This window comes from Hypanus sabinus, chromosome 8, assembly GCF_030144855.1.
Source record: "Hypanus sabinus isolate sHypSab1 chromosome 8, sHypSab1.hap1, whole genome shotgun sequence".
Lineage (NCBI taxonomy): Eukaryota > Metazoa > Chordata > Chondrichthyes > Myliobatiformes > Dasyatidae > Hypanus > Hypanus sabinus.
The window spans coordinates 173,298,986-173,316,916 of record NC_082713.1 but is presented as its reverse complement, the minus strand read 5'-3'; the positions used below and the strand labels follow the sequence as shown (position 1 = coordinate 173,316,916).

The 17,931-nt window shown below is 44.2% G+C and overlaps 1 protein-coding gene across 2 annotated transcripts in view; it reads right to left on the bottom strand.

The window, feature by feature from the left end:
* The window catches only part of pwp1 (PWP1 homolog, endonuclein), a 91,025-nt gene extending 74,803 nt beyond the window's left edge, over positions 1–16,222 (bottom strand). The window contains exons 1-6 of one of the 2 annotated variants that reach the window (XM_059978602.1): positions 16,098–16,222; positions 15,555–15,613; positions 15,273–15,424; positions 2,262–2,347; positions 1,888–1,984; positions 594–704 (exon numbers count right to left, since the gene is read on the bottom strand). In XM_059978602.1, the coding sequence (XP_059834585.1) occupies positions 594–704; positions 1,888–1,984; positions 2,262–2,347; positions 15,273–15,424; positions 15,555–15,613; positions 16,098–16,163 (571 nt within the window). In that variant the 5' untranslated portion in view covers positions 16,164–16,222. Of the gene's footprint in view, positions 1–593; positions 705–1,887; positions 1,990–2,261; positions 2,348–15,272; positions 15,425–15,554; positions 15,614–16,097 lie in introns of those variants that run through there. The other variant, XM_059978603.1, reaches the window with a different exon arrangement.
* Positions 16,223–17,931: the final 1,709 nt, after the last annotated feature.

Below are 17,931 nucleotides of genomic sequence, written 5' to 3'. Positions count from 1 at the left end.
GCACATTCTTCCTGTGGAGGACATGGGCTTCCCTGGGTGCTCCTGTTTCATCCCACAGTCCAAAAACACACTGGTTAGGATAAACGGTCATTGTAAATTAACCTATGATTAGGTGAGGATTAATTGGGGTTGTGGGGTTACTGGGGTGGCCTACTCCATGCTGTATCACAAAATTACAAAAATCATTTTCTTCACCCAAAGGAACACAGCAATGGTGCAGACATTCAAGAAGCTTTTGGACAGACACATGAATCTGCAAGAAACAGAGGGATATGCATCGTATAGTCAGAAGCAGTTAGTTTAATTTGACATAGTGCTCAGCACAGATATTATCGGCTGAATGGTCCATTAGTGGACGCTTCAGAAGTATTCAGATGTGCACTCAAATTGCCAAGCTATGGCAGACGATATGTTAAGTGTGGGAAAGCTGAGATAAGGTGGGTGAGAACCATGGCCAGCACACCCACAGTGGGCTAAAGGGCCTGTTCTCAGTCTGTACAATTCTGTGAACGATCAACTGCCTCCGATTCACAGTTCAGTGGTTGATAACGAACAATAAAACCAACACAGAGACTGGAGGAAAACCAACTTACCCACTGTCTTTTCCGAGCTTGGATCAAAGTTGAGCCACTCAATACAAAGTGGGTAGGCAGGAAGCAGGACGTCATGATGTACATAGAGGCTTTGCTCATCCTGATTGTACACTGTGAGAAATCATTCAACATCCATAAGAGGAGCAGAATTCAGCCCATCAAGTCTTTACTTATCGAGAAACTATCAACCTCCACTTTACATATACCCAATGACTTGGCCTCCACAGCCATCTGTGGCAACTAATTCTACAGATTCACCACCCTCTGGTTAAAGAAATTTCTCCTCTGTTTTAAATGGATGTTCCCCTATTCTGAGGCTGTGTTCTCTGGTTCTAGACTCTCCCACTAAAGGAAATATTCTCTCCACATCCAATCTACTGTGGCTTATCAATATTTGATAGGCTTCAATGAGATCGCCCCTCATTCTTCTAAACTACAGCAGTCTCGGCATTACATTCTTGCTCTTAAATGTCCTAATGTATCTGCACCTACCACTACCCCTGGCAGCGTGTTCCATGCATCCACCACACTGTGTGAAAAAGCCTGCCTCTGACATCTCCCTATACTTTCCTCCAAAATTATGCCCTCTTACTATTAGCCATTTCTGCCCTGGGAACTCAATCTATCCATCAAGTCACTCCTCAACAGAGAAAAGCCCTAGATCACTTCACCTAGCCTCATCAGACATGCTCTCTAACCTTTGCAGCACCTGGTAAATCTCTCTGCACTCTCTCTGAAGCTTCCGCATCCTTCTTATAATGAGGTACCAGAACTGCAGACTTCATTTCTCAGCCACCAGCCCCTCAATCTGCTCTTCTGCCTGTCTTTTCAGCTGTTCTATATCCCTCCTATATTCAGTGTGCTCTCCCCATTCCAACATTAATCGTTACCATTTTAAGAGCAGCCAGCACAGGAGCTTGGGATTTGTGATCCCTAATGATAGGATCTCTGTTGATGCTCCATCTGACCCTGTGGCACCCTTTTGCACTATTTACGTTATCATCCACACGCTCAAGCTGGTGTACTCTTCACTTAAAGCTACAAAGTTCCTCATGGTCATACCTCACTGGGGACCCTACCGTACATCTACTAACCGTGGTTTTAGCTCACTGGAGACCCTACCGTATATCTCTTGACCGTGGTACCAGCTCACTGGAGACCCTACCATGTAACTACTGACCATGGTGCTACCTCACTGGGGACCCTACCGTATATCTCTTGACTGTGGTACCAGCTCACTGGAGACCCTACCGTATAACTACAGACCATGGTATTAGCTTGCTGGAGATCCTACCGTATATCTCAAGCATGCTGCAGTCCTTCTCCACTTTCCCCGCCAAGATCAGATTATCACTTGGCTTGATCTTAAAATCATCTTCTTCATACTGGTCCTGTGGCACACAGTTAGATTAAAATAGATCATTGATCCTGTGGTATACAGTTAGACTGAAACGGACTTCTGGTCTTGTGGTATACAGTTAGACTGAAACGGACTTCTGGTCTTGTGGTATACAGTTAGACTGAAATGGACCATTGGTCCTCAGGAATTCAGTTAAATTGAAACAGATTCATTCATGATACACACTCTTGGAAACGGTGGTCATTCAATAGTTACAATGGACCAAGCAAAGCAGAATAATCCTGTAAAATAACTAGCTGTAACTTAACTGTGTCCTTCAGAGTGACGTATGGGTCATCTTCGTTACTTGCATAGACTGTGAGACGCGCCAGATTATCACCAAGGTTTACTCCACCTAAAGAGACCATGAGAGATTACCAAAAGGAGTAGAAACCACAGAGATGATTCACATAATGAGCTTCACTCAACCACACTTGGCTTGTACAAAGTGTTCTCGGTGGTTGGTACAGACAATCTGGGACCATGAGCCTGCTTTAATGCTGGATGACTCTGACAGTTTATTTAAAGTCACTCAGTACAGAGTTCAGCTGGAACACTGAAGGCTCTTTCTCACTTGGGACTTGACAGCACAGAACTAGTGTGAGGTAATGTCCCATTTCCCACTGGTTTTATATCACCCCTATGGTCAAACCATGCTCTCCAGGTGGTCAATGAGGTCTCTGCATCAGGATCACATGGGACAACATCACTCACTGCCCAAGCACCTGATGCAGGGTCTGAACAATTCCTTCCCTCACAAATGTTGCTTGACCCACTGAGTTCCTCCAAAAGTTTGTTGCTGCCAAAAGCTCTCCCCTGAAACAGTTTACCTATATCTATACCAGGAGTCTGTACGGTGACAGTGACTGACCTCCCACCATCCACTATTACACCCATTCAACTGACACTCTCCACTGAAACAGGTTTCCCCTGTGTTCGTACACAGGGTCTGTACAGTGACAGTCAGAGTTATAGAACACTATAGCACCCGAACAGGCACTCCAGCCTACCTAGTCCATGCCAAACTATTATTCTGCCTAGTTACATTGATCTGTACCTAGACCATAACCCTCCATACCCCTACCATTCATGTACCTATCCAAATTTCCCTTAAATGTTAAAATCAAACCAGTATCCACCACTTCCATTGGCAGCTCGTTCCACACTCTTACTCCCCGATGAATGAAGGTACAGGTACCAATCCTCATAGGGGGATCAAAAGTGGAGAGATTGAGCAACTTCAAGTTCCTGGGTGTCAAGATCTCCGAGGATCTAACCTGGTCCCAACATATTGATGTAGCTATACAGGCAAGACAGTGGCTATACTTTATTAGGAGTTTGAAGAGATTTGGCATGTAAACAAATACACTCAAAAACTTCTATTGTTGTACCATGGAGAGCATTCTGACAGGCTGCATCACCGTCTGATACAAAGGGGCTACTGGCACAGGACAGAAACAAGCTGCTGAAGGTTGTATCTTGGTACTAGCCTACAAAGCGAGCAGTGTCTCAGAAATTGCAGGTTCCAGTATTAAGGACCTCCAGCACCCAGGGCATGCCCTTTTCTCACTGTTACCATCAGGTAGAAGGTACAGAAGCCTGAAGGCATACACTCAGCGATTCAGGAACAGCTTCTTCCCCTCTGCCATCCCATTCCTAAGTGGACATTGAAGTTTTGGACACTACCTCACTCTTTTCTAAAATATACAGTATTTCTGTTTTTGCACATTTCTAAAATCTATTCAATATGCACATACCGTAATTGATTTACTTGATTATTTATTATTGTTTTCATTTTATTTATTTTTTCTCTCTCTGCTAGATTATGTATTGCATTGAACTGTTGCTGCTAAGTTAACAAATTTCACATCACATGCTGGTGATAATAAACCTGATTCTGACTCATGCTCCCATTAAACATTTGATCTTTTACCCTTAACCATAACCTCTAGTTCTAATTTCACTCAAGCTCAGTGGAAAAAGCCTACTTGTATTTACCCTATCTATACCCTTATAATTTTGTATACCTTTATCGAATCTTCCCTCATTCCTCTATGCTCTAGGGAATAAAGCCTTGACCTATTCATCCTTTCCCTATATAACACACTGCAAGGTTTCATTGCTGGCCCCTAATGGAATGGCCCCTCTGTAATGTTCCACTGCTGAGTTAATGGTTTCGCTGTAGTAGCAATGTTTGGGTTATGACTAGAGTAACAGGGCACATCAGCCAATGAGCAGGATCTTGTTCTTGCCTGTGTGTCTGGGAGCAAGGAATTCCTGGACTTTTGCCGGGGGAGATGAGGAGAGAAGACATGAATGGAGAGAGTTGGTAGATCACTGGAGTGGACTTGGAGTGACGGTCCGAAGGTCAGCGATGATTGGAGGAGGTCGATGGTGGACAGACAGCCTATCAGTGAGCTCCAAAATTTGCACATTAGACTGTTTCATGAGAATGGGCCCTTTTTTTTCGTTTCTTTATTAACCATATAGTCAAATTAAGAATTATAAAGCTCATTTAATCGCATATTGGGTAACCAGATAAAAATCACAGCACGGAAACAGGCCATCTCGGCCCTCCTAGTCCGTGCCGAACTCTTAATCTCACCTAGTCCCACCTACCCACACTCGGCCCATAACCCTCCACTCCTTTCCTGTCCATATACCTATCCAATTTTACCTTAAATGACACAACTGAACTGACCTCTACTACTTCTACAGGAAGCTCATTCCACACAGCTATCACTCTCTGAGTAAAGAAATACCCCCTCGTGCTTCCCTTAAACTTTTGCCTCCTCTCAAATCATGTCCTCTCGTTTGAATCTCCCCTACTCTCAATGGAAACAACCTATTCACGTCAACTCTATCTACCCCTCTCAAAATTTTAAATACCTCCATCAAATCCCCCCTCAAACTTCTATGCTCCAATGAATAGAGACCTAACTTGTTCAACCTTTCTCTGTAACTTAAGTGCTGAAACCCAGCTAACATCCTAGTAAATCGTCTCTGCACTCTCTCTAATTTATTGATATCTTTCCTATAATTCGGTGACCAGAACTGTACACAATATTCCAAATTTGGCCTTACCAATGCCTTGTACAATTTTAACATTACATCCCAACTTCTGTACTCAATGCTCTGATTTATAAAGGCCAGCGTTCCAAAAGCCTTCTTCACCACCCTATCTACATGAGACTCCACCTTCAGGGAACTATGCACTGTTATTCCTAGATCTCTCTGTTCCTCTGCATTCCTCAATGCCCTACCATTTACCCTGTATGTTCTATTTGGATTATTCCTGCCAAAATATAGAACCTCACACTTCTCAGCATTAAACTCCATCTGCCAACGTTCAGCCCATTCTTCTAACTGGCATAAATCTCCCTGCAAGCTTTGAAAACCCACTTCATTATCCACAACACCTCCTACCTTAGTATCATCGGCATACTTACTAATCCAATTTACCACCCCATCATCCAGATCATTTATGTATATTACAAACAACATTGGGCCCAAAACAGATCCCTGAGGCACCCCGCTAGTCACCGGCCTCCATCCCGATAAACAATTATCCACCATTACTCTCTGGCATCTCCCATCTAGCCACTGTTGAATCCATTTTATTACTCCAGCATTCCATGTGGAACTTTGTCAAAGGCCTTGTTGAAATCCATATAGACTACATCCACTACCTTACCCTCGTCAACATTCCTCGTAACTTCTTCAAAAAATTCAATAAGGTTTGTCAAACATGACCTTCCACGCACAAATCCATGCTAGCTACTCCTAATCAGATCCTGTCTATCCAGATAATTATTAATACTATCTCTAAGAATACTTTCCATTAATTTACCCACCACTGATGTCAAACTGACAGGTCTATAATTGCTAGGCTTACTTCTAGAACCCTTTTTAAACAATGGAACCACATGAGCAATACGCCAATCCTCCAGCACAATCCCCATTTCTAATGACATCTGAAAGATCTCCGTCAGAGCTCCTGCTATCTCTACACAAACTTCCCTCAAGGTCCTGGGGAATATCCTGTCAGGACCCGGAGATTTATCCACTTTTAAATTTCTTAAAAGCACCAGTACTTCCACCTCTTTAATTGTCATAGGTTCCATAACTTCCTTACTTGTTTCCCACACCTTACACAATTCAATATCCTTCTTCTTAGTGAATACCAAAGAGAAGAAATCTCTCCCATCTCCCTCGGCTCCACACATAGCTGACCACCCTGATTCTCTAAGGGGCCAATTTTATCCCTCACTATCCTCTTGCTTTTAATATAACTGTTTGTTATTTTGTGGTACTGATTTGTAACGGGGACACATCGCGCAGCATCTACCCAAACGAGATTGCTTAAGTTTGGCCAGGCCAGGGGGCTAACATCCCCTATATTAAGCTGCTAGCCGAAGCGAGAATTACACCTACAACTCAGATCCACAAGTCCTGGCAACATCCTTATAAATTTTCTCTGTACTCTTCCAAGGTCCTCTGAAAGTTGTTTTGATTGTGGCATGGTGCACAAAAACAGATCTTTCTTGAGAAGAGCAGGTTCTGTCAGTAACCTGACTTTGTGCGTCTGCAACCCACACCTCCAATCTCATCGATTGGAACACCTGACTCCAAATAATTTTCGTAGAAAGCCATAAGACCATAAGACATAGCAGTAGAATGTCATTCAGCCCATCAATTCTGCTCCATCATGGCTGATCCTGGATCCCAGTCAACCCCATACACCTGCCTTCTTCCCATATCCTTTGATGCCCTGATCAATCATGAAACTATCAACTTCTGTCTTAAATACGCCTACAGACTTGGCCTCCACAGCAGCCAGTCGCAGAGCATTCCAAAGATTCAGCACTCTGGTTAGGCAGAGCGATAGTCACAGGGGACTCGTTAGGGGGACAGATTTGAGACTCTGTGGCAGCAAAAGAGGCGCCAGGAGTGTGTTGCCTCCTGAGTGCTAGGGTCCGGGATGTCTCTGAGCATTTGCAGAATATTCTTGAAGGGGAGGGTGAGCAGCCAGAGGTTGTCATACATATTGGTAACAAAGACATAGGCAGGAGAGGGATAGAGATCCTGTGGAGTTAGGAAAGAGGCTGAAGAGGACATCCAAGTTGGTAATCTCCGATTACTCCTAATGCAACGAGCGAGGGAAATTCAGAACAGGAAGATAGCGCAGACAAATAAGTGGTTGAGGAGATGGTGCAGGGGGCAGGGTTTCAAATTTTCAGATTCTTGGATCATTGGAACCTTTTCTGGGGAGGGGGTGACCTGTACAAGTGGGACAGGTTGCACCTGAACTGGAGGGGAACCAATATCCTAGGAGGGAGGTTTGCCAATGCTATTGTTGTCGTTAGGTCGCATCTGGAATTTCCAGTTAGGGGACGATTTTCCTCCACGCCACTCTGTCTTAACACTTGTCCACAACATCACTAGTCTTGTCCAACTTGGTCCAATCCATGATGTTATCCAGCCATGTTGTTCTTTGCCTTCCTCTTCCTTTCTTTCCCTCCACCTTTCCATATAGCAAGTCCAACAAGATGTTATCTCTCTGCTTAACGTGTCCACAATAAACAACTTTTAACTTCATGATCTTCTCCAGCAATATCCATGGTCTTACCAGCTTCAGACAAAACCTTCTCATCTGAAAATTTCTCTACCTAGCAGATCTTCAACATTTGTCGATAGCACCACATTTCAAAAGCATTAATTCGTTTCATGTCATCCTTCTTCAGGGTCCATTTTTCTGATCCATACCTCAGCACTGACCATACGTAACACTTGAGGAAGCAGATTCTACTTTGGATGTCTACCTTCTGATTGCATAGTACATCTTTTAGCTTGATGAACTGGGTCTTGGCCATACCTATTCTCCTTCTGATCTCAACTTCACATCTCCCATCATGTCAGACAACTGCCAAGATATTCAAACTTTTGCACCTGTTCAATGTCTTGTCCATTCACTTGTAATGATACCATTATGAATGAGTCTTTAGTGTTTATTTTGCTTACCACCATCGATTTTGTTTTCTTAGGGTTGTTTTTGTCCGTAGTCAAGGCTTTTCTCATTCACTTTATTCAGCATAATTTGCAGTTCAACTTTGCTGTCAGCTAACAATGCTGTGTTGTCCGCATACCTGATATTATCCACCTTCCGGCCTCCAATTGGAATAATTGTCTCCTGACGGTCGCACTCCCAAAAAATCCATTCTCCATAGAGATTGAACAAATCTGGCGAGCCAACACAGCCTTGCCTTACGCTTCATTTAAAACATCCCCATGGTGATAGCTCGTTTTCTACCTTGACTGCCATTTTCTGATTCCAATACAAGTTACTTATTATCTGCATATTCTCCCATCTCAGATTGTACTTGTTCAGCACCTCTATTACTTTCTCCTCTTACTTTATCAAAAGCCTTTTCAGTCAATATTAAGTATAAGTAGAATGTCTTTTGTTCCTCAATGCATCTCTCCATGATGTTTCTCATTGCAAATATTCCATCCCTTGTTCCTGAGCCTTTACGAAAACCAAACTGCATTTCTCTAATTCCATTGCTGATTGTACCTTTCATTCTGCCAAACACTATTTTCAACAGTAGCTTGACGCAGTGAGACATTATGCTTATCGTCCTGTGTTCATAACATTTTATCATCCTTGGCTTTTTTTGGTAAGGTGATAAATACCGATTTGAGAAAGTACTCCTGAAGATTTCCTGTCATATAAATGTTGTTTAATATCTCTAAGTTTCATTTTTCCCTTTGGACTAAGTAATTTCAGTAGAAATCTTATCTTCACCAGCCACCTTTCTGACTTTTAGACTCCGAATCGCACTTTCCATCTCTGACATCAATATTTTAGGTTGATTTGTCATTTGATTTAATTCTGGTAAATCTTGTTATCCTGCTAAGTCCTGCTATCTTCAAATAATTCCAAGATGTATTTAACCCATCTGTCCATGATCTCTTCTTTTTCATAGCATGGATTACCATTACCGTCTTCGATACACCCAGGCACGGTCCTCCTTAATTTTGTCATATCCTTTACCTTTTGGTGAAGCCCTCTATAATCATGACTTTGTTCATACTGCTCAATTTCTTCTCACTGTTCATTCATCCAATTCTCTTTCGCTTCCTTGCATCTTCTCTGAATCAATTTTCGTTCATTATCCCGATGTTTTACCTTTCTTCTTTCTTTAGTTAACTTTCTCAGCTCTTTTCCGATAACCCGAAGTCTCTTTCGCAACTTCTGTCACTGCTGTTTTACACTCTTCCCAGATGCTCTCCACTGCCATTTTGCTACCTTCATCATCTAAGATTGAAAATATATTCTCCGTTTCCACCAAATATTCGAACTTTTTTGCTTCATCCGTAATGAGCAAATCAAAGTCTATATTGTTTGATGGTCTGGTCTTTCTCAGCTTCTTCAAATGAACACTCATGTCCAATACCACAGGATTGTGATCTGCATAACAGTCAGCATCAGGGTACATTTTCACCTGCTTCACTCCACTCCTGAACCGATTGGGTACTAAACTTTAGTCAATTTGGTTTTTTAATAACCATCAGGACTAGTCCACGTGTACAGTTTCCGTTTTGGCAGACTGTACCAGGCATTCGCAATCATTAGTTTGTTAGTTTTTGTAAATTCAACCAGTCTTTCTCCGCAGTCATTTCTTTCCCCAAGCCCCAAGAGTCTTACAGTCAAAAATTCTCTTGCACTGCCAACTTTGGCATTTAAATCACAGTTACTTCATTGTTTTTAGTCTTTTTCATTAGCTTTTCAACTTCTCCCTAGACCATATCAACTTTGTCATCATCATAGTGCATGGTTGGCATATAGACATCTATGACGTTAATGTCAAATGGTTTAACCAGGATTTTAATCATCATCACTCTTTCGTTAATGGATACACTGCCTTTGATGGTTCTCGCTGCTTCCTTGTCTTCCAAGATTCCAACTCTATGCTTACGTTCACTTCCTCCTGAATAGATCAGTTGGTATCTGTCATCCCTTTTGAGCCATCCCCTCTGTCCATCTCGTTTCACATAGTCCGAGTAGGTTATCTTCAGTCTTTTCATTTTCATAACCACATTTTCTAGTTTTCCTCATTTAAGAAGAGATCTAATATTCCACGTAGCTATCCTGATGTGAGGTTTTCGCTTGATGACGACCCTGGTAGCCTCATTCCTACCGTTGCTGGACTTGACTCCTCTACTGCTATTTGTGGCTCCGTTAATGTCGTTGTTTTGATCCTTTATTGAAACTAACATATCAGGAAATCATGTACTTGGCAGGTTACAGCAGTGGTTTGCCTTTGCCTTTCACCCCGTGAGTTTAAAGAGATCACCACCTCTCTTCTTGGTAGATCATCTGCTTGCAAAGCAACCATTTTCTTACAAGGTCATAGCTCTTCTGCCTTCCCCACCAGTCTCCTACTGGGTCTCCCATTGCCCCCGAGCAAGGGACTCTTACCAGGTGCTACCAGCCAGGTCAGCTGGACCAGGGGCGTTTCGCCACACTCTACTCCGGGCCGGGTGTTGCAGCAGCCGGCAGCTGTGGCAGGGACACTGGAGATAGCCTGGGTCTCAGCTCGAAGTGACAGTACCGGTGACTACTGAGCCTGGGCATGGTGGCGAAGGGCTGCCAGCAGACGTTGCAGGCGAAGGTGAACTCCCAAGAGAAAATAACACAAAACACATTTTCTGTAGTGTTCTCACGCTGGCCGGCCGCCAACGCCTCTCACCGAGTTACGGGGAGGACCATCTTTGGAGGTGAATAGCTCCAGGGCCAGCACTATCTAAGTTCACCCAGTCAATGTCCAAACATCGGTAAATCTATTGGGGAAGGCTTAAACTAGATTTGCAAAGGGTTGGGAACTGAAGTGGTAGAGGATGGGGCTGTTGGCATATGAGTAGAAACAGCTTGTAGGGAGTTTATGAGGAAGGATAGGTAGATGATACAGCAAAGAAGCACTAAGCCAGATGGTTTGAGGTGTGTCTATTTTAATGTAAGGAGTATCATAAACAAGGCAAATGAACTTAGAGTGTGGATCAGTACGCGGAACTATGACATTGTGATCATTACAGAGACTTGTATGTCTCAGGGGCAAGTATGGCTGCTGAGTGTGCTAGGTTTTGGATATTTCAAAAAGGACAGGGACGGAGGCAAAAGAGGTGGAGGCATGGTATTGCTAATCAGGAATAGTATCACGGCTGCAGAAAAGGAGGAAGTCATGGAGGGATTGTCTACCAAGTCAGGGTGGGTGGAAGTCAGAAACAGAACGGGGGCGATAACTCTACTGGGTGTTTTTTTTTATAGACCCCAATAGTAACAGACATTGAGGAGCAGATAGGGAGGCAGATTCTGGAATGGTGCAATAAGGTTGTTGTGATGGGTGATTTTAACTTTCCTAATATTGACTTGCATCTCTTTAGAGCAAGGGGATTTTCCTGAACACACCTGACAAACTCTTCCTCATCGAATCCCCTTGTATTGAGTATAAGAGTTGGAATGTAATGGTGAATTTGTATAAGACATTGGTGAGACCGAATTTGGAGTATTGTGTGCAGTTTTGGATATTAATAAGAAGGATATTAATAAGGTTGAAAGAGTGCAGAGAAGGTTTACAAGGATGTTGCCGGGACTTGAGAAACTGAGTTACAGAGAAAGGTTGAATAGGTTAGGACTTTATTCCCTGGAGCGTAGGAGAATGAGGGGTGATTTGATAGAGGTGTATTAAATTATGATGGGTATAGATAGAGTGAATGCAAGCAGGCTTTTTCCACTGAGGCCAGGGGAGAAAAAAACCAGAGGTCATGGGTTAAGGGGGAAAAGTTTAAAGGGAACATTGGGGGGGCTTCTTCATACAGAGAGTGGTGGGAGTGTGGAATGAACTGCCAGATGAAGTGGTGAATGCGGGCTCACTTTTGACATTTAAGAAAAACTTGGACAAGTATATGGATGAGAGGGGTATGGAGGGATATGGCCCAGGTGCAGGTCAGTGGGACTAGGCAGAAAAATGGTTCGGCACAGCCAAGAAGGGCCAAAAGGCCTGTTTCTGTGCTGTAATGTTCTCTGGTTCTATGACAGGCAGGAGGGCTCAGGCAGTGGTGTGGCTCTGTTGGTAAGAGATGAAATTACATCTTTAGAAAGAGGTGACCTAGGGTCAGAGAACGTTGCATCTTTGCGGGTGGAGTTAAAAAAATGCAAGGGTAAAAAACCATTATGGGAATCATATATAGGCCTCCAAACAGCAGCCAAGATGTGGGGTTGAGATTGCAAAGGGAGCTGGAAAAGGTATGTAATAAGGGTAATAGAACATAGAAATCTACAGCACATTACAGGCCCTTCAGCCCACAATGTTGTGCCGACCATGTAACCTACTCTAGAAACTGCCTAGAATTTCCCTACTGCATAGCCCTCTATTTTCTAAGCTCAAGGAGTCTCTTAAAAGACCTTATTGTATCCGCCTCTACCACCTTTGCTGGCAGTGCATTCCATGCACCCACCACTCTCTGTGTGAAACACCCTACCTCTGACGTACATTCTTCCAAGCACCTTAAAACTATGCCCCTTTGCGTTAGCCACTTGAGTCCTGGGAAAAAGCCTTTGACTATCCAAATGATCAATACCTCTCATCATCTTATACACCTCTATCAGGTCACCTCTCTTCCTCCGTTGCTTCAAGGAGAAATGGCCAACTTCACCCAAACTATTCTCATAAGGCATGCTCCCCAATCCAGGCAACATCCTTGTGAATCTCCTCTGCACTCTCTCTTTATAGTATCCACGTCCTTCCTGTAGTAAGGTGACCAGAACCGAACACAGTTTTCCAAATGGGGTCTAACTAAGGTCTTGTACAGCTGCATCATTACTTGGGAGTCCTTGTGCAGAACATTCTAAAGGTTAACTTGCAGGTAGAGTTGGTGGTGAGGAAGGCAAATGCAATGTTAGCATTTATTTCAAAAGGTCTAGAATACAAGAGCAGGGATGTGATGCTGAGGCTTTATAAGACACTGGTGAGGCCTCATCTTGAGTATTGTGAACAGTTTTGGGCTCCTCATCTAAGAAAAGATGTACTGTCATTGGAGAAGGTTCAGATGGGGTTCACAAGGATGATTCTGGGAATGAAAGTGTTATCATACAAGGAAAATTTGATTGCTCTGGATCTGTGCTTGCTGGGATTTAGAAGGATGAGGGAGGATCTCACTGAAACTTTTCAAAAGTTGAAAGGCCTTGAAAGAGTAGATGTGGAAAAGATGTTTCCCATGGTGGGAGAGATTAGGACAAGAGGGCACAGCCTCAGGATAGAGGGGTGTCCATTTAAAACAGATGCGGAGAAATTTCTTTAGCCAGAGGGTGGTGAACTGGTAGAACTTGTTACCACAGGCAGCTGTGGAGGTCAGGTTATTGGGTATATTTCAGGCAGAACTTGATTGGACAGCATCAAAGATTACAGGGAGAAGGCCAGGGAGTGAGGCTGAGCAGAAGATAAAAAGATCAGGACTCTATGAGCCAAATGGCCTAATTCTGCTCCCATGTCTTATGGTCTTATTCTATCAACACTTCTCATAATTTTATAAACTTCCACCAGCCTCCGCCATTCCAGACAAAACAACCCAAGTTTGTCCAACATCTCCTTACAGCACATGATCTCTAATCCAGGCAACATCCTGGTGAACCTCTTCAGCACCCTCCCCAAAGCCTCCATATCCTTCCTATAATGGGGCGACTAGAACCAAATGCAAAACACTCCAGATGAGGCCAATCCAGAGTTTTATGAAATTGCAACATTACTTGCTGACTCAAACTCTGTGTTTGATTAATAAAGAAAAGCATGCCACATGCCTTCTTTAACACCACCCTATTGACTAGTGCAGTCACTTTCAGGCAGCAAGATCTTGGACCCCCAAGATTACATTTGGAATTGCACTATTACATCGCAACATTACCCAACGTACATTAACTCTATCATAGGTCTGCTCATTTAATATATACCCTGCATATATATCCGATCTCTCAACATGCAGCACAATTGGCAAGGATTAAACTCCACCTGCCATTTCTCTGCGCATACCTGCAGCTGGTCTATATCCCACTGTATCTTACGGCAACTTTCTACGTTATCCACAATGCCATCAAACATTTTATAGATTTAAACTGGTGCCATTCCAGAAAGGAACAACTCAAGTTTGTCCAACTTCTCATTGTAGCACATGCCCTCTAATCCAGGTATCACCCTGTTAAACCTTTTCTGCACCCTCTCCAATGATTCCACACCCTTTAATGTCCAGACTTTTAAATTCAATACCTCGACCAATAAATGCATATGCTTTATTAACCAACCTAGCAACCTGTGCAGCCACTTTTAGGGAATAATGGCCTTGGACCTACACAGTAACAACTGGCCACTGAGGTGTGTGGTAGAACAAAGGGATCTGGGAAAACAGGTCCATAATCCATTGAAAATGATGTCACAGGTAGATAGGGTCATTAAGAAAACTTTTGGCACATTGACTTTCATAAATCAAAGCACTGAGTACAGAAGATGGGATGCTAAGTTGAAGTTGTACAAGACGTTGGTGAGGTCTAATTTGGAGTATTGTGTGCAGTTTAGTTCACCTACCTACAGAAAAGATGTGAACAAGGTTGAAAGAATACAGAGAAAATCTACAAAGATGTTGCTGGGTCTGGAGGACCTAAATTATAGAAAAAAGATTGAATAAATTGGAACTTTATTCCTCGGAACATAGAAGATCGAAGATTTGATAGAGGTGTAAAAAAATGAGGGGTATCGACATGATAAATGCAAGCAGGCTTTTTTCACTGAGTTTGGGTGGGACTAGAATCAGCAGTCATAGGTTAAGGGTGAAAGGTGAAAAGTTTAAGGGGAACGAGGGGAAACTTCTTCATTCAGGTCGTGAGTGTGTGGAATGAGCTGCCAGTGCAAGTAGTGCATGCAAGCTCAATTTCAATGCTCAAGGGAAGTTTGAACAGGTACATGGATGGTAGGGGTACAGGGGGCCGTGGTCTTGGTGCAGGTCAATGGAATAGGCAGTTTAAATGGATCAGTAGAAACTAGATGGGCTGAAGGGCCAGTCTCTGTGCTGTACTTTTCTATGACTCTATGACCTCACAGACCCATCGACCATTACCTTGTCTTCTATATGTGAGCCAGCTCTAAATCCAAATGGCCAAGTTACTGAGTATCCCATGCATCATAATCTCCTGATTCATGGTTCAATGCCACATAGACGGTTATGTGTCTCACCTTCCTCGTCATCATACCCGTCCAGATCATACTCTGCCAGACTGTCATTGTCCTGCTCCTCCTCATCTTCGCCCTTCGGAGTTCCAGCATCATCAGAGGCAGTGTGGACCTCTGTCCCCTCTGCTGTCTGTTCATCTTCCTGCTCCTGGTCCCTAGAAATAAACGCCAGTCAGGAAACACTCTGAATATACACCATTTATCAAGAGCTCCATGCCAAAACTCTTCCAGCAAGCCCAGAGAATCTTCCCATTTGACCAGTGACCCAAGAGGGAGGTGACTCACTCAAATTCTTCTTTTGCATTGTCGATTAACTGTTCCAGCTCCTGTTTAGTCAAGGTCACCTAGGAAAGAAAATGCACAGAGTCACCATCAGGGTGAAAGCCCCTGACAGTACCCAGGGGTGCAGTCTATGGCCCCTGGAGTGATCAGGGACATGTTCCACAGACCCTGCAGGTCACAAGTGTTTTGAAGCTTGAATTACAGTTCCAACATTTGCACAACAGCTCAGTTCAGGTTTATTGTCGTTCAAACTGTATACATGTACACAGCCAAACGTCAGGAACTGTCCCTAGACCCTCATTAGATGTCCCAGTTCCAAACATACGCAGGGTGCTGTACACCCTGCACCAGGAGACCTGAAGCAGCAGAGGCTCCAGAAGCTGTGGGTCGAGGGAGCTGGTGCCAAGTGGGGGATCTGCTAGTTTAATCCGATCCACCTAGACCAGCCCACACCCTGGTCATAGTGAATGGGAGCACCCCACCACCTCACGGAACGCTTCCCCCACCCCTCTCACCATGCCCTCCATCTCCCCTTCACCCTCCCACCTTCTCCGGAGTTCCTCGGGCCGCTCCTTGCGGGACCCAGCCGACACACGTGTGGGAACTGCTCATCGCAACACAGCAACAAAGCGGAAGTGATGAGACGTCGTTGAACACCACTTCCCGTCTGGCGCCGCCCAGCGCCCGTGGCCAGTATCGCCGGGATTTGCCCCACGGCGCCACCTAGTGGTAAGGAGGAGGTGAGGACAGGAGCGGAGAGGGCAGAGGAAGGTGGGGAGCGGGATGAGGGTACGGGAGTGGGGTCCCGGGTCCCGGGTCCCGGAGACTGCGGCCTCCGCGATACGGTCGGGAAATCAGAGACCGGGATAAAAAGCCGGGTGGGCGGTGAGCGTCTCCTCCGCGGGGTCGGAGTCCAGCTCACCATTACAGGCATCAGAGTTACTATCACAATCTATAGACCATGACACTTCGGAATTTGACCTATATTATTATTTGTTATATTATTTTGTAACTGTATTCTGCTATCACAATGTTATGTGCTGTGTGTGGACCGTTGGTGCCGTGTTCTGTATCTTGGCCCCAAAGGAACGCTGTTTCGTTGGGCTGTTTTCATGTGTATTGTTGAATGACAATCACGTTTGAACTTGAGCAGCGTGAAATGTGTTTCGCAACAGCAGGACAGTGCAGTGACTGTGGCTAAGTGTAGCTTCAACATCATATGCAAGTTTGCTGATGACATCACTGTTGTGGGCTGTATCAAAGGTGGTGACGAGTCAGTAATAGTTGTGTGTATAAAGGGAGTATGGAAGGATGAATACAGGGCCCTGGTGGAGAACTTTGTCACATGCAAGCTGAATCATCTGCAGTTCAACATCAGTAAGACAAAGGACTTTAGGAAGACTGAGCCTGCACTGCTGCCTGTTACTATTGATGGTGAGGACCTACAACAGACAGACAGACATACTTTATTGATCCCAAGGGAAACTGGGTTTCGTTACAGTCACACCAACCAAGAATAGTGTAGAAATATAGCAATATAAAACCATAAATAATTAAATAATAGGTTAATCATGCCAAGTGGAAATAAGTCCAGGACCAGCCTATTGGCTCAGGGTGTCTGACACTCTGAGGGAGGAGTTGTAAAGTTTGATGGCCACAAGCAGGAATGACTTCCTATGACGCTCAGTGTTACATCTCGGTGGAATGAGTCTCTGGCTGAATGTACTCCTGTGCCTGACCAGTACATTATGAAGCGCATTATGAAGATGGCATGCAACTTGGACAGCATTCTCTTTTCAGACACCACCGTCAGAAAGTCCAGTTCCACTCCCACAACATCACTGGCCTTACGAATGAGTTTGTTGATTCTGTTTGTGTCTGCTACCCTCAGCCTGATGCCCCAGCACACAACAGCAAACATGATAGCACTGGTCACCACAGCCTCATAGAACATCCTCAGCATTGTCTGGCAGATGTTAAAGGACCTCAGTCTCCTCAGGAAATAGAGACGGCTCTGACCCTTCTTGTAGACAGCCTCAGTGTTCTTTGACCAGTCCAGTTTATTGTCAATTCGTATCCCCAGGTATTTGTAATCCTCCACCATGTCCACACTGACCCCTTGGATGGAAACAGGGGTCACCGGTGCCTTAGCCCTCCTCAGGTCTAGCACCAGCCCCTTAGACTTTTTCACATTAAACTGCAGATGATTCTGCTCACACCATGTGACAAAGTTTCCCACTGTAGCCCTGTACTCAGCCTCATCTCCCTTGCTGATACATCCAACTATGGCAGAGTCATCAGAAAACTTCTGAAGATGGCAAGACTCTGTGTTGTAGTTGAAGTCCGAGGTGCAGATGGTGAAGAGAAAGGGAGACAGGAC